Source organism: Panthera tigris, chromosome X, assembly GCF_018350195.1.
Source record: "Panthera tigris isolate Pti1 chromosome X, P.tigris_Pti1_mat1.1, whole genome shotgun sequence".
NCBI lineage: Eukaryota > Metazoa > Chordata > Mammalia > Carnivora > Felidae > Panthera > Panthera tigris.
This window is the reverse complement of record NC_056677.1, coordinates 12,966,701-12,993,814: the sequence shown is the minus strand read 5'-3', so window position 1 is coordinate 12,993,814 and position 27,114 is coordinate 12,966,701. Positions and strand designations below refer to the sequence as shown.

General features: G+C 45.1%; 2 protein-coding genes across 7 annotated transcripts in view; one reads left to right on the top strand and one right to left on the bottom strand.

Moving 5' to 3' along the window:
* SYAP1 (synapse associated protein 1) overlaps positions 1-21,196 on the bottom strand; it is a 31,234-nt gene extending 10,038 nt beyond the window's left edge. The window contains exons 1-5 of the mRNA XM_042974378.1: positions 20,854-21,196; positions 11,534-11,652; positions 10,693-10,759; positions 6,939-7,012; positions 2,325-2,464 (exon numbers count right to left, since the gene is read on the bottom strand). Coding sequence (XP_042830312.1) covers positions 2,325-2,464; positions 6,939-7,012; positions 10,693-10,759; positions 11,534-11,652; positions 20,854-21,046 — 593 coding nt within the window. The 5' untranslated portion in view covers positions 21,047-21,196. The remainder of the gene's footprint in view (positions 1-2,324; positions 2,465-6,938; positions 7,013-10,692; positions 10,760-11,533; positions 11,653-20,853) is intronic.
* Positions 21,197-21,334: 138 nt separating this feature from the next.
* Positions 21,335-27,114, top strand: part of CTPS2 (CTP synthase 2) — a 105,055-nt gene continuing 99,275 nt past the window's right edge. For 2 of the 6 annotated variants that reach the window (XM_042974436.1, XM_042974431.1), the window contains exons 1-2: positions 21,367-21,800; positions 21,980-22,036. The gene's annotated coding sequence lies outside the window, so the exon portion shown is untranslated. The other 4 variants (XM_042974433.1, XM_042974434.1, XM_042974435.1 and 1 more) reach the window with 4 other exon arrangements.

Below are 27,114 nucleotides of genomic sequence, written 5' to 3'. Positions count from 1 at the left end.
TTGCCAAATACCAATTCTCCCAATCTTTTCAAGACTCTAAAATTACTGTCAGCAGTAAGAAGACATCCAGAATTGTCACTAAGCAATGCTGTGGACACCTAGCCACATGCCTGCCATGCGTAACCCTGGGCCACATGCCCCACTGCCTCGGGGTCTCGGGACTGTCCTGAGAGCATTGGCAGAGAGCCCGCTGTGTGACCTAAGGTGATTTGAATGGTCTTCAAGTTGATGGAGCCTTCAGGTACAAAGCCCACCCAAACCCCAGAGCTTTGCTACTCTTCTCTCAGAAAGAGGCAGTTATTCAGAATAGGTACAACCTCGGGGTGCCTGGGTGGCTCAGTCGGTTAAGCGTCCGACTTCAGCTCAGGTCAGGATCTCGTGGTCCGTGGGTTCGAGCCCCGCATCAGGCTCTGGGCTGATGGCTCAGAGCCTGGAGCCTGCTTCCGATTCTGTGTCTCCCTCTCTCTCTGCCCCTCCCCCGTTCATGCTCTGTCTCTGTCTGTCTCAAAAATAAATGTTAAAAAAAAAAAAAAAAAGAATAGGTACAACCTCAAATTCCAAGATGAAAGAGCTTCTATCAGATATATACACATGAACAGTTCAAAAGCCAACTCTCAGGGTTTTGTGAGCATAATAGTGAAAAAAAGATCAGTTGATAATTTTTTTTATATATTCTTCACTAAAAATAGCTACTTTATCTATCCACCTATCTACCTATTTATTTTCAAGTCATCTCTACACCCAACATGGGGCTTGAACTCACAACCCAGAGATTAAGAGTCATGCCAGCCAGGTGCCCCCAAAATAGCTATTTTGGACACAGTCTAAGGATTAGATTTGTAATGAGATTTGAGCCATTCTAAAATAATAGAAAAGGAATTAAGTAAATCAAACCCCCCAGGACAGAGAGAACTGGCGAGGAAAGCACAGTGGAAGGGGAAAGGCCGATGGGCCAGCAGCAATCTACTCTGTAGACCGGAGAAAGCTGTGGTAAGCCGCCTGCAGGAAGGGCGGCTGGCGAGAACGGGCCGGTTCACCCGGGGTGCGCTCGGACAGAGCCAGGGACGGGAGGCACAGGCATCTCTGAAGGCCGGGTTCGAGACAGGAGGCATGGTGGTGAGGCCCCAGAGGAGCAGCGAGCTGGCTGACACCCTCACCGCCCCTTCCAGCTGGGGACTGTGCTTCCATGTGACAGAGAGCCACAGTTCACTGTGAGCTGAGCCACTCCACACTAAGGCAGCTGGCGTGGCTGAGACTGGTCAGGCAGGAGGTGGAGTCCTCTCAGGGAAGCCACCCTGTCCGAAAGGCCTGTGGGAACACACAGCTCTAAGTGCCCTTTCCGCAGGGTGCCTTCAGATACGAAGAAGGACGGATAAGGAAAGCCTGCAACATGAATCACAGAGCCCAAAACAAACACAAAAATTCAAGAAAAGCACCGAGACAAAAGGGTATTTCAAGAAAACTAGGTTCTCAGAGACCAGGAAGATACTGTACCCATCCAAAAAGAATAGAGTGCTATAATAATGGAAAGCTCACGGAGTAAGAAAGACCATGGACTAAAAATGCAATAGATTCAAAACAAGGAATTGGAATTAAAAAAGGTGAGCAAGAGCCCATGATGGCAGAGGGGAAGGGAGGAGACCCACCCACCGTGGGGGGCCTCTGCTGATCCCGGTCAGGGCTGTGTCCCTGAAGACATTATGCTTGCACGGGAACTGAAGGACAAGCAAGACTTTCGGAGGAGAACAAGGCCTGCGGGCAGAGGAAAACTTTGGGTGGGAAGGAGAACAAGAACACTGTTGCTAGAGAGCAGAGCCAGAGTGTAAAAAGGTGGTGGGCCAGGTCCTAATGAGCCCCGGGGACCTTAATTTTATTTGGTAGACACGGCACGTTGGTTGTTTCTATCGGAAACTGTGTTTTAGCTTCTAACTGGGGATAAAACAGCGCATCTTATCTCCACCCCAAATTTCCTGTTAGGCCCACTCTCAGTTTCGATTCTATGGCTGTGTGTGTGTGTGTGTGTGTGTGTGTGTGTGTGTGTGAGAAAGAGAGAGAGAGAGAGAGAGAGAGAGAGAGAGAGAGAGAGAGAGAGAGAGAGAGAAAGAGAGAAAGAGAGAAAGAGAGAAAGAAAGAGACAGAGAGCGCATGCACACCAGCTGAAGGGCCACAGAGCCTATTTTCATGAAGACGGAACAGGAAACTGCTCTGGCCCCCACTCCAGGATTCTGCCCCGACACTCTGCATATGACCAAGGCCACTAGAAAATGCCAATATGTGCTGTGTGAGCAGCGTAGCTCTGGCTCAGGAACACACTGCTTACTTACAGTTTAGGAACAAGGGCAAATCTCATCCTACTCAGCAGCTCGTCCTCTTGGAGCATGATCAGGGCAACAGGGTACATCTGATCAAAGTCAAAATTAAACTGCACTCCAGCTGGAGGGTCACGAAGGAAATTCCTCTTGTCCTTTGATGAAAAGGGGAAAAACATGGGGAAAAATGTAGACAGCAATTAATATGTAACAGTGCATCACCAGTTTGACAAATATTCAATTCTCCTAAAGATTTCAGCCACAAAATCCACTGAAGTATCATTAACCTGTCTGCTTGAGAGTGGAGAATGACCAATCCTGTCATGTATTTATTATTTATTTTTTAAAGTTTATTTGAGAGAGCAAGTGCACACACAGGTGCACACATGTGCACGAGAGGGAGGAGGGGTAGAGAGAGAAGGAGAGAGAATCCCAAGCAGGCTCTGCCCTGTCAGCATGGAGCCCCTGAGATCATGACCTGAGCTGAAACCAGGAGTGGGACACTTAACTGAGCCACCCAGGTGTCCCCTGTCATGTATTTTTTTAACAGTCTCCACTGAAGAGAGCCTTGTGGGAGGCCAGGAAGTTCAATCATGCAGTTAGTTGAAATTACAGAGTTTCAAATCATATGAATGTACATTTGTTCCAGCGAGTATCTTTATGTGAAAACTACTGTAAAATAATCTTAGAAAATTGGCTGCTTAAATAATCTTAGAAACTGGCTACTATCGGGGCACCTGGGTGGCTCAGTTGGTTAAGCGTCCGACTTCAGCTCAGGTCACGATCTCGTGGTCCGTGAGTTCGAGCCCCGCGTCAGGCTCTGGGCTGATGGCTCAGAGCCTGGAGCCTGCTTCCGATTCTGTGTCTCCCTCTCTCCCTGCCCCTCCCCCGTTCACGCTCTGTCTCTCTCTGTCTCAAAAATAAATAAACGTTAAAAATTAAAAAAAAAAAAAAGAAACTGGCTACTATAAGCATCAGTTTCATCATATCTTGCCCGTGTTAGATTTTAACCATATTTTTGGTTTTTGAGATGCCTACATCAATAAAGAACAAATCTGAACTTAAATAGGGTTTAGTTATTTTACCTTCTCATGTAAAAATTTCAAAGTCTAAAAAAATTGCCATATCACGTTTCACCTGGATTTCTACAGTAGCCGCTGAAGGGGCAAGTATCTCCAGTCCCATTTCTCCCACCCAGAGCAAGCAACTTTCTACCCTGTCCCAAGGAAAACATGTTTTACTGGTCACTAAAACCCTTAAATGACTCGTTTGTCGCCTTTGAGATGAAACCTAAACTTACCAGAATGGTACAGAAAGGTCTTCATGATCTGGCTCCATATCCACACCTGCACCTGCACCATGCAGTCCAGTCATATCCGAATGCTTACAAAACCCCCTACCTGAATGTCAAGCCCTGCCCCACATCCCCCAAACATCCTCACACCCTCCTCCCAAGACTTATGACTCTACTCCAACGTCATCACTTCTGGGAAGCTGCCCTGAGATCATCCTCTTCCCTCTTCAAAATCAGGGACATGCCGCTTCCCTTGGTGCTTGGGTGGGTGTCCCGCACGACAGTGTTCAGCATGGGGGCGATGCTATGTGTGACTCCACTAGCAGATGTCCAGTAAGCCTTCGGGCTCTGGAGGGCAGGTCTCAGCCACCTCCAGGCCCAGGACTAGGCTGGCCCAGGGGAGGTTCTAAACACAATTTTCTGAATTGCATTCTCACAACTACCTAATGACAGCTGTACTATCAATTTCTTTTTTATGCATGATGCCCTGAGGGGTGCCCCAGCACGAGAAACTTAAAGGTCTACTCTGCTATAGGCTCTGAATTGTCCCAACTAGTGCTTGGCAAGTAGGAGAATGTAGCAACTCTGATGGAGAGACTGCTAATCATCTCCCAGTATCCCTTCCTCCCTCCCTTCCAGGATCACAACTCTTGAGTTCCAGCTGGGCATGTGGCCACCCAGCCAGAGACTGGATTTCCCAGGCTCCCCAGCATTAGAAGTGGCCATGTGTCTAAGTTGCCAAAGGGATGTAGGCCTGAGGGATAGGTGCAATTTCTGAGTCTCATCTTCCAAATGGTCTGGTGTACCCACCATCCTCTTTCCCAGTTCCCACAGGCTGGAACACAGGCACGGTCATGAGAGCTGACTTAACCGCAGAGAAGGCAGACAACAGTCTAGGGGCTGGCATAGGATAAGATTAAGACAGGAAATACTTGGGTCTATAGATGAGTTCGTGGGAAAAGCACACCTACGTGGACCATCTACCTCTAGACTCTTACATGAGGGGGGAAGAGGGAGGGAAAGTCACAGCTTGTTTAACCTACTGTATTTTTTTATTTCTTCACTATAGCAATTTAGTCTATCTCTTAAAACATTCAGAAGCCACCATAAAGGATGTACTGAAGATGGTTCAAAGCCTCTGGGTCATGCTGGTATCTTGAGTGCTCTCTTGCAGGCATGTCTGTGTGCAATGTTCACTGCATCATCCATTCAGCAGATGCCCACTGAGTACCTGCTGTGCCCCAGGCACCGTGCCACCTGCTCAGCAGGGCACAGCACAAATGGAGTCCCTCCCTGCCTGCACAGCGTTTCCATTCCACTTGTGGGGTGGGGGAGTGGGAAGAGACAGACAAGGGTTTAGACTGCTAAGGCTATGAGATGGGGTGCCTAGTAGAGGGCTGAAAGGGTGGCGAGGGAGGTGACCTTTGAGATGAGATCTTGTGGAATGGTGTAGGGTGGGCTTCTAGGAAGAGTGGACAGCAAGCACCAGGCACTGAAGCAGGACAAAGCTTGGCTCACTTGTGTTCCAGAAAAAAACAGTGGCTGGAACACTGGGACCCAGGGCAGTGGGGCACGAGGGAGGTGAGGGATGCAAAGCCAAGGGCCTTCGAAGCCAGTGGAAGGGGTTTAGATCCTAGCCCACGCGAGACAAGATGCCATTAGAAGGCTCTATGTGGGAGAGTGACACGAAGGGATTTACATCATAAATGGGACCCCTGTGGCTGCTGTGAGCTTGTAGGGAAAGGGGTAAGGATAGGACGGCGGCTGGGACGCTGAAGGCAGGAGATGATGGCATTGGGACCGCTGTGGTGGCAGCAGCAGTGGAGAAGTGGTGTAGAGGTATATCAGGAACATAGCGTTGTCAGGTTGCAGCAGGCCCAGGCGGGGTGGGGGTGGGGTGTGACTGAAGGAAGACTCTTGGGTTAGTGACTAGAACAAACTGGTGGATGACTGGAGTCTTATTTTGAGATGGAGAAGATGAGGACAGGAACAGGTCTGGGGGACAGAGGAGCTATGAGGACTTACTTGACTGTGAGTATCTGATGTCTGCCCTCAAATGACAGTCTCACTGTCCCAATTCTCTTCTGGAGATAAGCATTATGTGATGTCAGCATCAAGTTTGGCCATAACACAGTAAACAAAACACATGGTGTTCATGCTGAACTTGTAATGGATGCTCAGGCCTTTAAAGGGCTTACTAATGGAGGGGCACCTGGGTGGCTCGGTAGGTTAAGCATCTGACTCTTGGTTTCCGCTCAGGTCATGATCTCACAGTTCATGGGATCAAGCCCCATGTGAGGCTCTGTGCTGACAGCGTGGAGCCTGCTTGGAGTCTCTGTCTCTATCTCTCTCTGTGCCCCTCCCCTGCTTGCACTTGCTCTCTCTCTCTCAAAATAAATAAACAAACTTAAAAAAAATCTTTTAAGGGGTTTACTAATGAAAAAGAAAAAATCTTAAAAATGCCCTGGGGGAGGACAATGGAAGCAAAGTAAAGCCCAGCTCTATGTCTGTTTTCTAGACTGAAGTTCCATTTATGACTTTGGTTAAAAAAAAAAAAAAAAAAAAAAAAAAAAAGAGTAGATTAAAAACAAAGCTTGAAAACCACTGATACAGTCAAAGCCCTATTTGCTGAGTCCCCTGCCAGGCAGGTTGCTAGGTGCTGAGGACAGAGATCAAAGCCAGTCTCTCCACCCACTAAGAATCCACAGCCCAGTGGAGACACATGTAAGGAGTGAGTGTCACATTTGGGAGTCACAGTCATCACGCCTGCACGACGGCAATAAAAGGCCCTACCTACCTCATAAACGTACAGTGAGGCTTAAAGGAGATAATGGGTAAGAAAGTTCTTTCTGAAAGTGTCAGGTACTGTACAACTGTTAACTGGTATCACTATGTTCCCTCTGAAATCCCAAGAGAAATCTTTGTAGGCCAGCAAAGAAAAGTTTATTTCTTTCAATTTCATTTTAAAATACATATGATAGTTAAGGAGAAAATTTAGAATACAATCTTTTCACTCAGATAAACTAGAATGATATCTAGAAACTTTGTATGATAGCATATCTCAAAAGATTATCTTAATAACATAAAAGAATCCTTTTAAGGCTGAAATAATTATTTTGTGCAACAGATCATACTTTTCTGTTAAGAAAAAAGAACTTAAGGAGAAGTTAAAACTTGGTGGGAGGGGGAACTTAGGGGGAAAAACCAGCGAAAGTTGATGTGTACAGTTCTAGTATCTCAAAACATTTTAAATACTATATAGAAGAAAAACATTCTATGGATAAAGTCATGATAGGAAGAAAGTATCTCTATACAGGGAATCACGAGGTACTTACAGCAGATAAGGCCAAGATTTGCTGTTGAATTGTTTCTTCATCATTACTATCAACCCATGGTGGCACTGCTGCTTCTAAAGGTTTTAATAATAAAGAAAAAAAGAGAAAAACATGTTACAAAGGTTACACTGCAATCGTGGTTTGAAAGAATAAGTTGCCACATAATCAATGTGGCAATTTATTAGTGAGCTCCAAGTATGAACATTCATCATAATTCCTAGACTTAAGATATGAATCTAAAGCATGTACGCATTTGGTAAAAAATTACTTGAGTTATATGGTAGAGAAATTGGACAACACCTTGACCAAGTGACCCAAATGATCATCACCAATGAAAAAGAGATGGTCATCGTAGGCCTCCAGATGGGCTATCCTGAGAAGGACACAACATCATCTATGTAGTATTCTGGCCAAGAATGCATAATCTGAATCTAATCATGAGGAAATATCAGCCAAAGCCCAACTAGGAAAGGTCTATTTAAAAAAAAAAAAGAGGAGGCCAAGGGGGCGGGGGCAGAATATCCTTTGAAAACATTAATGTCCTAAAAGACAAAGGTCCTGGATTGGTGCAGATTAAAAGAGGCTAAGACACATGAGGAAAGCTATGCTGCATGCTGTATTGAGGGAGAAAACATACAAAGGACATTACTGGGTCAATGGACAAAATTAGAATATGCACATCGTATCAGTGTTCTTTTCCTAAAGCTGGTAACTGTCTGGTCGGTGATTATGTAAGAGAATACCCCTAATTCTTAGGAAACACACATTGAGTGGAACAAAAAGACACACACATAGGGAGAAAGGGTGTAAAGGACAAGGCAGTTGGACTAAAACCAACAATCTAGGGAGAGGGGGTATGGGTGTTCTCAGTACTCTTTTTTTTTTTTTTTTAATATATGAAATTTATTGTCAAATTGGTTTCCATACAACACCCAGTGCTCATCCCAAAAGGTGCCCTCCTTAATACCCATCCCCCACCCTCCCCTCCCTCCCACCCCCCATCAACCCTCAGTTTGTTCTCAGTTTTTAACAGTCTCTTATGCTTTGGCTCTCTCCCACTCTAACCTCTTTTTTTTTTTTTCCTTCCCCTCCCCCATGGGTTTCTGTTAAGTTTCTCAGGATCCACATACGAGTGAAACCATATGGTATCTGTCTTTCTCTGTATGGCTTATTTCACTTAGCATCACACTCTCCAGTTCCATCCACGTTGCTACAGAAGGCCAGATTTCATTCTTTCTCATTGCCACGTACTCAGTACTCCCTTTATACTCGCAACTGCTCTGTAAATTGAAATTATTTCCAAATAAAAAGTTCTTTTGAAAAAGTCACTGTACTTGATTCATGACAAAAGGTGATAAGCAGTTAGGAACTGAGAAGAGGGTTGTCAGGAGTGAAAGCAAATAAACGGGCAAATCAGGAAGTAAACAACAGGGCTGGGATCTACAACAGACATGTTGTCTTTGGTGCTCACAAGAAGAAGGGGATTACAACTCATCAGGCTTATACTGTTGGGTGACAAATGCAGCCACTGAGAGGTGAGTCCCAGGGGTCTTCTGCAGAGACCTGGGAGGTGATCTTGGTCTAGGAGGAGTTCAGTGCTGGGTGTGTGTAGGGGGTGTTCAGAGGGAGCAGCAAGTAGGAAATAGTGGAGACAAAGCCAGTGAGCATCCGAACTGGGGCTACCATCTGAGCTGGGGCTGTGGAGGTGGGAGGTCAGCACAAAAGATACATGCAGGGGGTCCTAGTATTTTCAACAAAACACCCCTGCCCTTTTCTGTCATGCGGCAAAAGTCCAATGGAAGAGACATCCTATTGTGTACCAACTGATAGAAAAGTTATGTGTATGTGTGGATAGACATATGGACAGACAGACACCTGGCTCATTCTTAGGCTCATCTTAAACAAGCAAATGGTGGCAATTATAATCCAAACCCTGTTAAATATAAGATAAAATAAGCATATTTTCATACTTAAAAAAATTGGGGTAAAGCCCCTTGAAAACACTATTTGCTTTAATATTCTGGCCTCCAATTTAAGTCTATTCACCTTGGGTGGCCTCTCCTGGTACTACTTAACTCTCAGATGAGGTCCTCTCAAGGCTCAACCTACCGGTATGGATGAGACACTCCCTGCCTCCCTGTTCCTCTGAAACTGCTCTTTTTAGGGTGACCAGTAACCTCCCGGTTGTCCAACCCACGGACAGTGCTTAGTTCTTTTCTCTCTAGGCCCAGTTTCCTTCTTTGTGAAAGGGAGATAAGAGTAAGTACTTCTGAGTTTCTGTGACCGTTAAATGAACAAATGCACAAGGAACACTCACATGGTGCCTTTCCTCATGGTCCTTGTAAATGGACTTCTTAGCCGACCTAACTCTCCTTGAAATTCTCCCCTCTCTGGGCTTCTATTGCTTCTCTCTCCTAGCTGTTGTCTCTTGGTAAGTAAACGGGCACTGGTTTTGATGGCAGATTTGTTTCATCACTTACCAGCTGAGCAACCTGCAGCGAATTAACCTTGTTGACCCTACCTTTTAGTAAAGAAGATGTTGCATGTAAACATCAGGCACTCAGGAACTGTCAATTTCTCCCATTCCTTCCTTCCTGCCAACACTGTTAGATCTCTGCTCAGCTCTCTTCATGCTCAACACACTTCTCACTGAGCTCACCTACTCTCATGGTTTTTACACAAATTGACTTCTAATCTGTATCAGTAGATGGAATTCTTCATGCATGCTTCACACAGGAATCAACTGCTCCTGTTGGACCCCGTTCAGTTAATTTAGAGCAGTGCCGACCAACAGAACTTTCTGCACTGATGGAAATGTTCTAGGTTTGCACTGTCCAATATGGAAGCCACTAGCCCCTTGTGGCTATTGGGCCTTTGAAATATGACTTGTGCAACCGAGGAATGGAATTTTCCTGCATTCCCTTCCCTGCCTTTGTACATGTTCCTCTCACCTGGGGTCTAATGGGTGTCTCAAAACTGAAAGTGCCTCTGAGCCTTTCCCCTGCTCACTCAAAGTTCCTATCTCAGAGGCCCTGACCAGCTCCTACCCCAAGTCTCCAAGCCAGGATCACTTTCTCTGCTATCCTAAGGTAGGCTAATTTGTATAGATTTTTTGTCCCCAAAGCTGCTTTCCACTTTGAGTTGCCTGACCTGCCACAGGACTAACTAGCTCTTTTTGAATTTGTGGCACTGCTCAAACTGATGGAATTGTTTTACCCTTTTGCCAAATTCAAAGACAAGAGGCCGGTTTTGTGTTTGAGTACATCCAAACAGTAAAAGTAGACATTTTGAGATCCTGTAACTGCAAACATTTAAACAAGCATTTGTCAGTAATGAAATGCACTAACTTCCTCAAACACTCCATGACTTTTCATGGCCCTCTGTCACTCCTCTAGAAAGCTCTTTCGTTTTTATCTCCTGAAGAGAATGGGAAGGGAGCCAACTTCTGCTAAGTGCCAATTATGTGTATATCACACAGTGTGTTGGCCATGTTATAAAATGAGAAATGAATGCTCACTCTGTCACAGCCAGCTCCCCAGAGGGGCTGTCACCAGTTCCGTGGGAACAATTTCCTCCCTTCCTTTAAACCCCAAAGGTTTATGAGCTTGACTTCCCCACTAGTCTTTGTGCTACCTGAAGGATGGGGGCTGTTACACATTTTTGTATTCTCAGCGCCTCAGTGTGGTGTCTGGCACATTAATAGGTGCTCAATAAAATTTGGTAGGTGAGTCATGTATAAAAACCGATATCATACCTGACTTTTTGGTATGCTGTTCCTCAACAAATTTTTTCTGTTCCTTCTGAAAATCTCCTATAATGGTCTGTTAAAAAATATATAAAGAGTCAAATTACTTCGAGAAGGTTATTACATGTAAGATTTGTGAAGTCATTTGAGACATTTTATTAATTTTATTCAAATAAAAAGGTTAAAAAAGTGATACTTCACCCCTTCTCCACCAAAAGGGAAAAGCAATTCAATAGTTTTGAATTTTAAGTATACAACCTTTTTTATGATGGATTATCTTTTCAAATGCAAAGATAAAATGAGTCAAAAATTGAATTTTTGTTTTATCCCAAAAAACAATAAAAGCCAGGTCAAATCTCATCCTAACATGTAGTACACACAGCAAAGCAGCTAAATAACAAGCTATCTGAAGTTTAATTGATGGCCTCCTTAGTTCAAATAATTACCAACATAAATGAAATTCCCCAGGCCTACACCCTACCACTGCAGGAAATGAACAAACTCATTCCTTAGAGTCTGAAAATGTAATTCCTAATGGGACTTTAAAAACTTAAGTGAATGATGCCAAGGCATAAATATTTGGAAACAGTTACAGTTTAAAATTAAACTCACAATATAAAAAGTTCAGTATTATGCAAAAGTATCAGTGTATTTCAGAATATATTAAAATTAAAACCAAGGTTATTTAAATCATTGCTACTTCTTATACAAAAAGAAGAAAAAAACCTCCAAGAGTCTCAACAATTAATATTTTTATCAGAATATGATATCCAACTTGGATTAATGACGTTCATAAAAAGGGATAATTATATTTAGCTGCTAATCAATTTGAAAAGATGTTGAAATGTACCTTATCAATGATGTCATCTATCTTTCCTTCTTCTACTGATTTCTTTATTGTTTGTGCTGTTTCAGCAACTGATTCAGTTATCTTTTTTGTAGCAGCAGTTGCAAAGCTAAATAGATAGTCTGTAAAGAATAAAAGACAGTCTATGCTCCATTCAAGTACAATGGTTATTATATTTGTGATTCTTCCCTTAAAGAGCTCTCATGAGAATCTTCAACCATAGGGCATGTTTCTTGTTAACTAGGACGTGAAACGAGAACCACTGACAGTACCCCACCTTCTGGGTGGACCCGCCGGCCATCCATACCCGGCCTTTAATTCATCTCTTGCAAGGAGCGTTAAGCATACGCCTCCCTTCTCCCCCAGTAGTCTCTAGTTCTAACTTATCTCAGCAAGTAATCTCCCTTCCAACTTCACAAATAAGATCAAGGCTCCTTTTCACTTTCCTTCCTTTCTAGACCCTAAATATCCTATTTTATTTTCTCCTTCCCTCTTGTTCAAAGAAAAAATGTCCCTCCCTCCCTAGATTAACCCATCTCGTGATAAATCTGGGGGAATTTTTAATAAATAGAAATCTTGGCAAGCCCTAATATAAATATAAGTCCTTCTTAACTAATAATAATGAGCAAATACGTAGAATAAAATTAAAACCGGAACATATAAACTTTCACCTTTACAAAAGCACAAAATTAATGTTTCTAAAGACCCGAAAAGACATTATGTATCAAAGCTCTATTGCAACCGCAACATAAAGGCCTGTATGTAAACAAATATCATTTCGAAGTCCACAATGTATACAACATAGGCTGCGGGAAGCAACCTCAGGCAGGTCCTGAAGCTGGACCCGCTGGGGGATGCTCCTGGGCCACTGCCTTCCAATCTCATCTAGTGGGAGATACTCTCTAAGTTAGGGCACTCTTGCCTCTGCTACTTGCACGTGAGGAGGGGCAGGTGGGTTGACTCTTACAACACTCAGGGAGAAAACCCAGATAAGAATGGCAAAGGGAGCTTGGCACACCAGATTAAATCCTCACTGGTGGCTGGTATCACTTCCAGAGAATCAGGTAACTTGTACCACTACCTGGGAGCAGCAGTACTATCTCCCCATCTGAATGACCTTCTCTTCCACTTTCCATAGCCTTTACCATAAAGAGTCTACTTTCTCCCATTGCGTCTGGTGGCATTCACCTGTCCATGATGTCAACACCCCATTGTGACTATAAAACGGGACACTACTTGCCTATGGTCTCCTTCTCACCATTCTTCCCCCTCCTATTCTACATTCATATGATCCCAAGAAATTCTTGAGTATCTCCAAGGAGGTTTCAGATACATTATTCCTAGGTTTGAAACACCTTTATCTTCCCTCCTTTTATCTGGCTTAACTCTGCATATACCGTGCATCTCCACTTACATATCGCTTCTCAGGAAATGTTCCCTGGCTCCTTGACTGGAGTAGGAGCTCCTGAGATGTGTTCCCTCAGCACCTGTGTTGCCCAACCAACAATATTCATGACACTCTATTGATTACTTGGTGGATCTGTCTTCCCAGACAGACTCAGGGCCCATCCTAAGTTCCACTGGGGCAGGGACCAAGGCTGTCTGATTCACCACCGTATCCCCAGTGAGTGACCAATAAGTCCTTGTTGAATGGACAAATGGGGGGCAACATAGTAAGTTTTAGGGAAGGGTTTTAGGGAAGTCCCTCATTTCTGTTTGGTTATGATTAGTCTATTTACAATAAATTGGGTAGACAGCCAGATTATTTTGTAATAATATTCTTTGCAGAGAGTCAAAGAAATCTGAAGTTCTAAAAGAGCAGGGTTCCTTTTAAGATTTTCTCTCAGGAAAATGTTAAAAAAATTTTTTTGATGTTTATTTTGGAGAGAGAAATAGACAAAGCGCAAAGCGGGAGGGGCAGAGATAGAGGGAGACCAGAATCTGAAGCAGACTCCAGGCTCTGAGCTGTCAGCACAGAGACCAACACGGGGCTCGAACCTGTGAACCCCAAGATCATGACCCGAACCGAAGTTGGACACTCAACCGACTGAGCCACTTAGGCGGCCCTGAGCCACCTAGGCAGCCCTCAGGAAAATGTTTTTAATTAGAATCATCATTTTTATGGGGCGCCTGGGTGGCTCAGTCAGTTGAGCTTTCGATTCTTGGTTTCGACTTAGGTCATGATCTCATGATTCATGAGTTTGAGCCCAACATCCCGGCATCAGGCTCTGCATTGACAGTGCAGAGACTGCTTTGGATTCTCCCTCCCTCTCTCTCTGCCCCTCTCCAACACAGACATTCTCTTGCTCTCTCTCTCAAAATAAATAAAACTTAAAAAAAAAAAAAAGAATAATCATTTCTATTCCAAGGAGTACTGCCATTTAAAAACTGGTATTTTAGGGGCGCCTGGGTGGCTCAGTCGGTTAAGTGTCCAACTTCGGCTCAGGTCATGATCTCATGGTCCGTGAGTTCAAGCCCCACGTCGGGCACTGTGCTAACTGCTCAGAGCCTGGAGCCTGCTTTGGATTCTGTGTCTCCCTCTCTCTGACCCTTCCCCAGTCAGGCTCTGTCTCAAAAAATAAATCAACACTAAAAAAAAAAAAAAAAAAAAAAAAAAAAAAATTAAAAAAATAAATAAATAAATAAAAACTGGTATTTTAGGGGCACCTGGGTGGCTCAGTCGGTTGAGTGTTTGACTTCGGCTCGGGTTGTGACCTTGTGGTTCGCGAGTTTTGAGGCCTGCATTGGGCTCGCTGCTGTCAGTGCAGAGCCTGCTTCAGATCCTCTCTCGCCTTCTCTCTGTTCCTCCCCTGCTTGCTCTTTCCAAAATAAACATTTAAAATACATAAATAAATAAAATCTGGTATTTTAGCATAAATATCTCAATTCTCAGATTTTAATGAGGTACAGTACACTGAACACAGAGAACACTGGAGAAAGTATAGTTCTCGCCCTCAAGGAATGCCCATTTCCAACCAAATAAAAGACTCAAAGACAAGCGGAGCAAGAATAATCATTAAACAGAAGCACTCAGAGAAGGGAGTAATTAGAGAGTGGTCTGGATTGTGAAGTCAGAGGGAGGGGGGGCATGGGAAAGCATGATAGGAGATTTTCAGGTAAGAAAGCTCATGAAGATGAGAAGTGGCTTATTAGTTTTGCAAATTAACCTATCGGCTGACACCAAGTTAAAGGCAGTTTTAACTACATGGTTAGAAAAAATTGAGACTAAGATAAGAGTTAACAGGAAGTAATAGGAGTACAATGTCCATTTCGAGAACACAGGCATAAAGAGAAGGTCTCAAGTGAAGCAGCAACCAAAGAAAAGGAAGACTAAATAAAATGTGTCCAGTGAGCAAGACTAAGCAACCTTATGAAAGGAGGGGGCAAATTTCAAACACTGAAAGCAGTCATTTTACCTTCATTTTAGACTCATAATCATCCTGGGAAGAATAGGTGTAATCTGCCCAGTTTACAGATAGGTAAGCCAAGGCTCACAGAGGATAAATGATTTGCCCATTAAGATAGTGGCAGACTCTGCTGATGGCCTAGCCAATGCCTATTCCCTTCCTCCTTGGCAAAACAACCCCAGTTTGGTGGGAGCTTATCAAAGCTGGGGGTGGTCTTGGGGACTTCCGACACAATCAAGGTGGTTTTATTAAGCCTCTGTTAGATTTTCCGTAATTTGCAGCTGACTTTTCTGTAATTTGCAACTGATATCACAATAAAGACAATAGTACAGAAAACTCAAACACAGGCTATCTGCTTCTAACTGGCAAGCTTGTGCCCCAAATCCCACACTGCCTCATGTCAGATGAGCAAGTGACAAGGGCTTGAAGAACTAAATGGAATGATAAAGTGGGGGGCGCGGAGTGGCTCAATTGGTTAAACGTCCAACTTTGGCTCAGGTCATGATCTCACAATTTGTGAGTTCAAGCCCCACATCAGGCTCTATGCTGATAGCTCAGAGCCTGGAGCCTTCTTCAGATTTGTGTCTCCCTCTCTCTCTGCCCCTCCCCTGCTCGCATTCTGTCTCTCCCTCTCAAAAATAAATAAACATAAAAAAAAAAAAAGATAAAGTGGGAAGGTTCTCAAAGGTTAGAAAAAGCATTAAAATTATCAGAAGAAAGAGAAGAAGGTAGAGTTTGCTTGCTGCTAGAACAGGAAAGAAAATGAGCAGATAGTGATTTCTAAGGCAAAGCTTTAGAAAATTAATATTCTTAAGGCACAAAATACTGTATTTCATAAAATTTTAGAACCTTCATGTTGGAGGACTTTAGAGGTTACCTAATTGAACCTCTTATCCACGTAGCCCCACTTCTAGGGATAGGGAGCATGTGACTTCAACGGGTAGCCAATTATTACTGTTATCCCCTCTAATTAGGAAATCTTTTCATTTGCCTTGTCATTCCTACCTTTCAGACTTAGATCTGTCCTTTTAACTAACATAAAATGACTTTTCTATGAAAAAAAACTTTCAGAATTTTGAGCAATGCCCTTAAGTTTCTTCTTCAAGCCAAAATCCCCAGTTCTGTTTAGTATTGATCATAAGCCATGGGATCCAAGCTCTTGACCATTTGTACTGTCCTCTTCATGGTAAGCCAGAGTTTGTCATCAGCACTGAATTGGTTATTTTACTTCTGTATCAAAGCAGACGTATATTTTCCTATATACACACTAATTTTTGGAGCCCTTTTAGTCGTACACTAAGCAAGTTAGGCACCTAGAACTTAAAATGCACTTTCCCTACAGAAAAAGAGGATAGCCTAATTAACATAGTTCCACTGCAAATATTAATAGCATTTTTCTTTTTTTAAAAAAAATTTATTTACTTTTGAGAGAGAGAGAGAGAGAGAGAGATTGAGAACAGGGGAGGGGTGGAGAAAGAATCCCAAGCAGGCTCTGCGCTGTCAGTGCAGAGCCTAATGCAGGGCTCAAACTCACCAAATGAACCATGACATCATGACCTGAGCCAAAATGGAGTCAGATGCTTAACTGACTGAGCCACCCAGGCACCCCCTACTAATAGTACTTTTCAAAGGAGAAGAGACGATGGCCCTTCCTCCATTTCTGGGCATGGACTGACCTTAGGGATGGTTTTGAAAAACCCAAAGCTCATTTTTGGCCACTCTCCCACTTGTTTAAACTATGCAAACGACTCACGTATTGAACGTTCTCAGAGGTATGGACTTTTCTTTAAAAAAAAAAAAAAAAGTACAGGGGCGCCGGGGTGGCTCAGTGGGTTGGGCTTCCGACTTCGGTTCAGGTCATGATCTCATGGTTCGTGAGTTCGGGCCCCACGTCGGGCTCTGTGCTGACAGCTCGGAGCCTAGAGGCTGCTTCTGATTCTATCTCCTTCTCTCTCTGCCCTTCCCCTGCTCTCACTGTGTCTCTTTCTCAAAAATAAAATAAAAACATAAAAAAAATTTCTTAAAAAAAAAAAGTATAGATAAACCTTCAATTTGGTCGACTTCAACAAAAACCAAACAACCAGTTTGCACTGAATAATAAGTTACTTTGAGGCATGAGGCCTTCAGGGAGGTTGGGAGGCACTTTTCAGTGAGTTCCCTTATCAACTGTCTCCTTCTGAAGCAGGTGATCCTAGGAGGCTGGAGTTTATCAGGAGGGAGGACCAAGGATGGGAACGTTTGGTTTTAGGTGACGGAATGGAATGTAGGCCTGGGTGTCCACCACTTGTAACTGGTGAGTTGCCTACATTTACAAATAGATCACCATGAACCAGAAGTATTTAGAGTCCAGCCCTGAAGGCAGGCACTCAACAAATGTTTACAGAACAAATGGGGCTCCCAGGAGAGTCCGTGTAGATTTTAAAAGGCTAAAGAAATGAATCTATTCAGTGGTTGTCAGGCTGAGAGGTGTTTAACTTCAGGTTTTTTAAATTTTATTTTATTTTATTTTATTTTATTTTATTTTATTTTATTTATTTTTAAAAATACTTTTATTTTATTTTTGAGAGACAGAGCACAAGTGGGGGAGGGACAGATAGAGAGGGAGACACAGAATCCAAAGCAGGCTCCAGGCTCTGAGCTGTCAGCACGGAGCCCGATGCGGGGCTTGAACCCACGAACCATGAGATCATGACCAGAGCCGAAGTCGGATGCTCAACCGACTGAGCCACCCAGCCGCCCCATAACTTCAGGTTTTTTTAAAAAAAAAGTTTATTTATTTGAGAGAGAAAGACAGAAGGAGAGAGTGGGAGGGGGCAGAGAGAGGGAGAGAAAATCCCAAGCAGACTCTTCGCTGGATCCCATGAACCTGGAGATCATGACCTGAGCTGAAATAAAGAGTCTGACACTTAATGGACTGAGCCACCCAGGTGCCCCTAATTTCAGTTTTTAAAAAATGAGTCTTTTTAAAGACAACATACCTTTTAGGATCAGTACGTAGAAATAAGAAAATATCTGATCATCTCTCTTATCTTTCTGAAGGTTTGTGTGTAAACAAGAACCTTTACATCTTTTTAAAATCACATAAATTTCAGAACCAAAAGAGCTCTCTTATTTGGAAACGACATTTGCAATGTGCCTGTGGGTGGGGAAGTTGGGATTCTCTGTCTTCCTCGTTCTCTGCCCCTCCCCTACTCTTTCCCTCTCAAAATAAATAAACTTAAAAAAAACCCAAACAAACATGAAATTAAAACATCTCTGAGCCTGACTCCCACTTGGGTAGATTCATGGTAGTACTTCCAGCTAACCTTAGCTTCCCCAAACACCAAGAGTCTGGTGAGGAAAGAAAGAGGTGGGAGCATTAGGCTCCAAAGTAGACATCCATATTGAAAATAAATCTATTTTAGAATATTCAGGACTTTGTTACTAAATACAAACATGAAGTTTCAAGTTGATGATAAAGTCCTCACTGTTTTTAATATAATTTATTGTCAAATTGACTTCCATACAACAGCCAGTGCTCATCCCAACAAGTGCCCTCCTCAACGCCCATCACCCATTTTCCCCTCTCCCCCGCTTCCCATCATTCCTGTTTGTTCTCTGTATTTCAGAGTCTCTTATGGTTTGCCTCCCTCCCTCTCTGATTGTAACTATTTTTTCCCCTTCCCCTCCCCCACAGTCTTAAGTTTCTCAAGATCCACATAGGAGTGAAAACATATGGTATCTGTCTTTCTCTGTATGACTTACTTCACTTAGCATAACACTCTCCAGTTCCATCCACGTTGCTACAAAGGGCCAGATTCCATTCTTTCTCATTGCCACGTAGTACTGCATTGTGTATGTAAACCACAATTTCTTTATCCATTCATCAGTTGATGGACATTTAGGCTCTTTCCATCATTCGGCTATTGTTGAAAGTGCTGCTATAAACATTGGGGTACATGTGCCCCTATGCATCAGCATTCCTGTATCCCTTGGGTACAAGAGTCAGACGCTTAACCAACTGAACCACCCAGGCGCTCCCAGCATGTGACTCTTGATCTCAGAGTTGAGAGTTTAAGCCCCAAGTTGGGTGTAGAGATTACTTAAAAAAAAAAAAAAAAGTGACTTTTAAAAAAATGTTTATTTATTTTTGAGAGAGAGCATGTGGGGGAAGAGCAGAGAGAGAGGGAGACAGGATTCAAAGCTAGCTCTGCGCTGCAGCAGAGAACTCGATGTGGGGCTCGAACTCACAAACCATGAGATCATGACCTGAGCCCAAGTCGGAGGCTTAACCAACTGAGCCACCCAGACACCCCAGAAGCGACTTTTGCTAGTTCCCTGAAGATCAACGAAAATGGCTCTCTATGTTGTATGAAATGGAGTAAACACCCATACCCTGCTTTTCCTAACATGGTCCCACTTGTATCCATCTCAACTACCTAACATAGCCTTTCTAGTTCTAGTCCAATTCATCTGACATCTTTTGAAAATGGCAAATTTGTTTCTCCTCAATTTTCTACACAGGAAACAGTTATTCCCTCTTTAGAGATTTTGTTGTACAGCACTTGGTTTTATTTCTTTTGTGCACTGTTTGGGGGCCTTGAGCTGAGGTTCTGTACTGCCATGATTTTACATTAGATCTATTTTCCCTGCCCCTTCCCCCAAACTTTTTGAATGTTACAGCCTTTCTTTCTTCTTTTAATGTTCATGTATTAATTTATGAGAAAGAAAGAGAGAGAACAAGAGAGGGTAAGCATGAGCCGGGGAAGGGGAGAGAGAGAGAGAGAGAGAGAGAGAGAGAGAGAGAGAGAGAGAGAGAGAGAGAGAGAGAGAATCCCAAGTAGGCTCCTTCCTGTCAGCAAAGAGCCTGACTCGGGGCTTGAACTCACAAACTATGAGGTCAGGACCTGAGCTGAAATCAAGACGCTTACCCAGGTGGCCGGTTTAGCGCCTTTCTTATTCTAACATGTGTTTCTCCACTTTCAGACTCCAGCCTCCCCTATGCTCTTCTTGCCTTTTAGCAGATTCTTTAAAAATGCTTGCTAAATTTACTATCTACCTTTGCCACAGTTCTCTCGCTTGTAGTGCCACCTGCTTTAGGACTCACCTTCTCAAGGATGTTTTCTTTGATCATTTAAGCCCGCCAAGGTCTCCAGAATCAGAATTACCAGAGTGATGTGTTTATTTTTCAAGCCTACTACTTTCACTGTCCTCCCTAACTAGACTGTGGCTCGCAAAGGGTACGGCCTTTCAAATGAGACAGACCTGGGTTCAAATTCCACTTCTACCATTTGCCATAGCTTTGAGCCAGTAACTGTAGGCTTGTTCTCCCAACTCACAGAGGTGTTTAACAGATTAAATGAGAAATCGTCCACAAGCCATCCGGTACTGAAACCTGCATCCCAGACAATAATCCACAAGTACTTTCCCGCCTTAAAAAAAAATTCCGCTGCACCTAAACCAGCCTGAGGGACGCCTTCGGTAACTCTTCCCGCAATTTACTTCAGACAACACACTCGGCGCTACAGACGCAAAAGGGCACTTTTCCAACCGACTTAAACTCCCCAACGCCCCCCGTCCTGGGGGTGGGGGGTGTGGAGGTGAAAGCTCAAGAAATGAATAAAAAAGATTCCCTGTCAAACCTAAAGACGTCGAGCCACACCGCTTTGCGGAGGCCCTGGCTCCCAATATTTACACACCTCGTAAGGCGGTGACCTGTCACCAGGAACTTGCCCACAATCTGACTGCTGGATGAAGCTCCAGCCTTGCCCAGATCCTCACCAACCTTTCCCGTCCCAAGAGGACGCACAGACACACCTTCCTCCCATTCCACCCTCTCCACACCCCCCAAGCAGTCGGGCCTGCGCCCCGGGCGTCAAGAGGAGGGAGCGGGCATCCCCCTACACTCTCTGGTCCCGAGGGCTGGAAGAGACTCACTGCCGAGGCCTTTCGCCTGGTGAAGGAGCTCCTGGTCCCCCGCTTGCTGCGGCTCCCCCTCCACCGACTCGGTCACCGCTTCGGAGCAGTTCTGGGGTGGAGCGTCTCCCTCCAGCTGCCTGTCTCCCTCAGATTGCCGGCCACCCGCCGCCGGCTGCTCCAAGCCAAACCAACTGCTCAAACTCCGGAACATCCCGCCCGCGGTGCCGCTACCGCGGTCCGGGTCACCGGAGACCCTAACTACACCGCCGGCTAGCGACTCCACAACGCTTGTCTCCCGGGGAGATGGCCAGAAATGCGACCCGCGAGCAGCCTGTCTATCCGTCTCCCAGTCTCTATGGCAGCTCCGCCGCCGGCCGCGCGTGCGTCACTTCCACCAAAGGCCCCGCCCCCGTGGGCTGTTTATTTCAGTAACTTTATGACGTGCGTGGAAAGCGGACAAAGGTTTTTCCCAGCGTAGTCCCGCCCTGTCGTCTCTCCTCCTTCCCCAGCGTTTCTAGGTGACTGACCCTGCCGTGTAAACGGGTCTTTGTCACTCTAAGCAGCTTGGCTGCTGGCTCAGCCTCGCTTTGTCAGGCCACGCTGGGCCGTCCACGCAGAAATGGAGGTCTTTAGACCCTTTCTGAGTCCGAATCAAAATTGGCCCCGGGCCTCTAGGTCCAACGACCAATTTACAGGGAATACAGCAGACTAAGGAAAGCGTTAGAGGACCCCGTGGGATGCGGGCAGCAGAATCTAAGCTGTGAGAAACCACAGGACAAACGACCTTGTTTCTTCAAATAAATTGCAACAGAGGGGAAGGGGAAGCTATAGGTTAGAAATGAATTTAGAGACATAACCCATGACAACCAGTGGATTTTATTTGGATACTAATTCAAGCAAACATTGGGAGAAAAAGTATGACGTTTATAAGAATTGGAAATTTGAGCAATGGATAGTTGATGAAAGTAAGGAATCGTCACATTAAAATTTTAATTGTAGAATACACATAAAATGTATCATCTTAACCATTTTTAAGTGTACAGTTTAGTAGCGTTAAGTGCATTCACATTGTTGTGCAACTATCTCCAGAGCTCTGTGAGTTGCAAAATGCATTAAACAACTCCCCATTCTTTCCTCCCACCAGCCCCTGGCACACCAATTTATTTGTCTCTTATGAGTGTGACTACTCCAGGAACTTCATGTAAGTAGAATTATACCGTATTTGTCTTTTTTGTGACTGCCTTATTTCAGTTAGCAAATACCCTTGAGGTCATCCATGTTGTGGCATGTGTCAGAATTGTCTTAAAATTCTGCCTTGGGGCGCCTGGGTGGCGCAGTCGGTTGAGCGTCCGACTTCAGCCAGGTCACGATCTCGCGGTCCGTGAGTTCGAGCCCCGCGTCAGGCTCTGGGCTGATGGCTCGGAGCCTGGAGCCTGTTTCCGATTCTGTGTCTCCCTCTCTCTCTGCCCCTCCCCCGTTCATGCTCTGTCTCTCTCTGTCCCAAAAATAAATAAAAAACGTTGAAAAAAAAATTAAAAAAAAAATTCTGCCTTAACAAAAGGCTGTGTTAAAAAAGGCTGAATATTTCTTTGAGAAAGAGAGGGAGAAAGAGAAAAAGAATCCCAAGCAGGCTCTGCATTGTCAGCATGGAGCCTGATGTGGGGCTCCAACCCATGAACCATAAGATCATGACCTGAGCAGAAATCAAGAGTCCGATGCTTAACGGACTGAGCCACCCAGGTGCCCCATACCACTGTTTGTTTATCCATTTATGTGTTGATGGACATAGGGATTGTTAATCTTTAAATTGTGGTGGTAGTATTGTGTGTATTTAAAGGAGTTCTTATATTTTAGAGAGTTGTACTGAGATATTTACCAATGAAATGATAGGATGTCTGGCATTTGCTTCAAATTAATACAGGATGGGGGGAAATGGGTAGGGATATAGGTGAAACAAGCCTGTCCAGGGGTTGACAGTTGTCCAAGCTGGTAGTTATACTTTATGTCTGCTGCTCTATACTTTTATTTTTTCCCATAATAACATGTAAATAAACAAAAAAACGAGTCAAGTAAACAACTACCCCTCCAAACAATTCATGAACATATTTCACAAGCACAGTCTCAAGCAATCCGTTGGCAAAGGACACCCATGATTCCTCCTCCCACCATTTTGAAAAGAGTAACTTAGTTCCAGTGACTTGTGTGAATACTTGGGGACAGATTGTGATAGATTATGATTCTGATTTCCCTGCTCTCCAGTTTTCCAGCCTGAGGTATATTTACAATTCAGGTCCAGGACTTTAGCTTAATAAACCCAAACAGCTTTATTGAGATATAATTCACATACTACGTAATTAATGTGTTTAAAGTGTACAATTCAATGGTTTTTGGTATATTACTCTTAATTTTTTAAATAGTAATAAAATATATATTAAAAAATCTGCCCTTTTAACTATTTTCAAAGGTACAATTCAGTGGCATTAATGACATTCCTGCCTGTTTTTAGAGTCAGACCTCTTAGGACCAATGTTTTCTAGGATTTGTGTCAGTGAGAACCTGAAGGTGGTCAACACTTTATTGAGAAGGGATATTTGGTTCAAGTATGATAGAAATGAGCCTAGAATTTCAGTCAGGAGCTTACAGGAATGAAGATTCTAACTTCACCATCTACTAAATGAATAACCTTGACTTGTTATTTGTCCTTTCTGCCCTTCAAGTTTCTTCACCTGCAAAAATATACAGCCAGGGCCTGGGGGGGGGGGGGTTGGGCTTTCAGTAAGCAGAGGTAGGGCCCAGCCTATTCCACTTTACTTTTGCTTTATCTCCAGGAGCACCCAAAACCACAGTGAAGGCTGTGTCTCCCAGGGAACAGACAGTTTTACAATTGTTCTGAAAGGTAGAATTCTTCAAAATAAAAAGACTGTAAAAGAGCATGAGCCATCTACTTAATGGCAGACTTCTTTATCATCTCTTTTTTATCCTTATTGCTATGCTGGTAGTAGGCCATTAATAAACACTTGTTGAATGAGGATATTCTTGTCCCACCCAAATCAGTCAATCTGAATCCTCTTATCAAATCTGTTTTTCTGCTAGATCCACTCCCCCCCCCAACAATTTTGGATTAATAATACAATAGTTATCATAGTAATCCCTTTGTATTCACAAAATATCTTTTATCTGTTAGCTACATAGATGAATAGACTAAGATAAGGATAAGACCCCACATCTTGTGGTGAAGAATCTGGCTTTGGGGGTAAATGTTTTACAGTGACTTTGCCACTCATATTAACTAATGTACCTTTGGTGAGGAAACTTCACATCTCTAAGCCTCAGGTTATTCATTATAGAAAGGGGATCATAGTAATTGTCCTGGTTATAAAAAGGGAATGAAGTATTGAAATGTGGAAGGAAGTCTTACATATGTGGCAGGTAAGTATCACCATTGATGTCAACCCATTTCATAAATGTTCTTTCCACAGGATCCTCTGGGAGACTTGTTTCATAACAAACCTCTCCATGCCTCCAGCCTTCAAAGGTGTTTCCTCCTTTTCAAAAAATGTATTTATTGGCTTTCATGAAGACTTTGGGCTTCCATACAGTTCCTACTGAGTGGAGCCTCTGTTTATTTTTCCAGAAGGTGACATCACCGTCCCTAGCTCCTTCCTGCTTCTTCCTTGACACTACTCTGTCATCCTTGGTGGAGAGAAACTCCCCTTTGCTTTGAAACTCATCTAATTTTTGCCATACAACCCTCCAACCATCCTTGTTGCTGTTATCTATTAGCTTTGGGATCACTCATCCACATTCGCTGAAGATTTGGTTTCTTGGCCTCCATTGGCTCATCCAAGTTCAAAGCCCTCACTGTCCCGCGCACCGGCCTGGTGGGTGCTAGGTCCAATTTCAGTGGTGCCCATCTCATTTGACTCTGTTTTAGCTGTCAGACCCTAAACTGTATCATCTCCTGGAATTACTTACCCTTTGAAGTCTCCAATGCCAACCCCACACTCTGGTGACAATGTGCCAGCTCCCTTATTCCCATAGTCCCTTTGTCTTTAGTTCTCTTTTCTTTCTTCTAGTCTGTCAGCTCCACATTGCTGTCAGTCCTTCCCTGCGTGGACTAGACTCTTAGTGCATTACCATAATCAGATTCTCTCAGGCCCTTAACTGCCTCACTCTTTTTCCCTCTACTCAGCCCACAAACTGCTTTAATCATAAATATCCATATTTATAGATCTACCTATATAGCTGGCAAAATCATAGCTGGCCACCGTTATGCAACAGTGGTTATGACTCCTCTAGGTCTTCAATGACACTTGTCTCACTTGGCACTCTAGTGACTCTCGCTGATTATTCACAATTTTCACCACTTTCCTAACTCTTCTATCTCAATTCCCATCCCTTCTATTGTCTAGTTAGATCCTTTCTCCTTCAGCGGTTTGTGTTCCTCCCTTTGCCTTAAAAACGTGTGTCCTCTCCCAGCCCCAGCCAGCCTCCAAACACTTTTTAAAAAATATTTTTTATGTTTATTTTTGAGAGAGAGAGAGAGAGAGAGAGAGAGAGAGACAGAGCACAAGTGGGGGAGGGGCAGACAGAGAGGGAGACATAGAATCCAAAGCAGGATCCAGGCTCTGAGCTGTCAGCACAGAGCCTGATGCAGAGCTCGAACCCATGGACCTCGAGACCATGACCTGAGCCCAAGTCTGAAGCTCAACCGACTGAGCCACTCAGGCGCCAGAAATCCTCCAAATACTCTTAAACAGTCTGGAAGCCCTGATTGTCCTTTCCCAACCCAGCTTCGCCCCCTCTCCCCTTCACTATAGTGTTTGAGGAACTTTACTGATTTGTTTTATTAAATATTTTATTTAAAACTTTAAAAAATGTTTATTATTTTTGAGAGAGAGAGACAGAGGGCGAGTGGGGGTGGGGCAGAGAGAGAGTGATACTCAGAATCCCAACCAGGCTCCAGGCTCTGAGCAGTCAGCCCAGAGCCTTGTGCAGGGCTCGAACTCAGGATTGTGAGTTCATGACCTGAGCGGAAGTCCCACGCTTAACCACTGAGACACTCAGGAGTCCCCAAAATTGTATTCTTAAGTAATCGCAACACGCAACATGGGGCTGGGACCTACAATCCCCAGATCGGGAGTCGCAGGCTCCACCCAGCCTGGCGCCCCAAGGAACTTTAATGATTTCAATAGACGTGTCGAGCTGCCTCCAGACTGCAAGCCCCTCAAAGGCAGGAATCGAGTTTTATTTGCGTCCTCTTCTTAGCGTTCCTGCAGTTCCTGGAGTGCAGTAAGGGTTCCACAAACGTTTGTGACAGCGTGAAGCTCTTTACAGTGGTGAGAACTGGACGGGAGGACCCAAGCCAGGGTGAGCCTTGCCTGGAGGCAGGGGCTCGCCGGGAACGTGGCGTTCACCCGCGCTTCCGAAGTGCCTCTGCTAAGTGAGCCACGGAGGGGAGGAGCAGTCCCCGGGCTGAACGAGGCCTGGGGCCAAGTGCATCCAGGGCGGAGGGTGGCGGGAAGCTGTCTGTGCCTGAGGAGTCACTTTTTAGGTGCTTGTTTTGGAACACTGCACAAACGCGGGTGCAAACCCCAAGCTCACCAGCGTGAGTCAGCGGGGCCGGCAGCAGCAGGAGAGGGAAAGGTGGGCGAGGAGGGCGCCGCGCACCCCGAGGCCCGCGCGGGCAGCGGGAAGGACCCGGTGGCTACAAGCGACACCCCTAGCGGCGGCCCCTTCCCCAGCCCTACAGGTGAGCGCGGGCCCGCCGCGGGGCGGAGCGCGCCGTCCCTACTGGCCACCCTCCCGGCGCCACCACCACCGCCGCAGGTAACCCCCCTCCCGGACCTTCCCCGGACCCCCAGGGCCTCCGAGCCCCCAGCCCCGGCGCGCACGTGGGGCCGGGCGCCTTTGTCCGCTCGCCGATGGCGCCCGCGCCGAGTCGAGAGGGGCCGGCAGCCGGGCGCGTCCCCGCACCCCGCGCACGCAGACTGCCGGCGGACGGCGGACGGGCGGGGGCCGGGGCTGCCCTGCCCGCGCCCAGTGCCGTCGGAACCTGCCGTGCGGCGGCCCCGCGATCCGGCCTCCCGAGCGTCGCGTCCCCTGGGTGCGCTTCTCCCCGCACGGGCCTCGGAAGGGGGCGCAGGGGCAGGCTGCGCCCCGGGCTCCATTTCTCCCTGGCCTCGGGAGCCGGGAGAGCCCCGAGATGGCGTTGGCGGAAGTGAAGCCCCGCGTGGAGTGAAATGGCCTTTCTGTCCCCTCCCCCGCCTGGTGCACTCC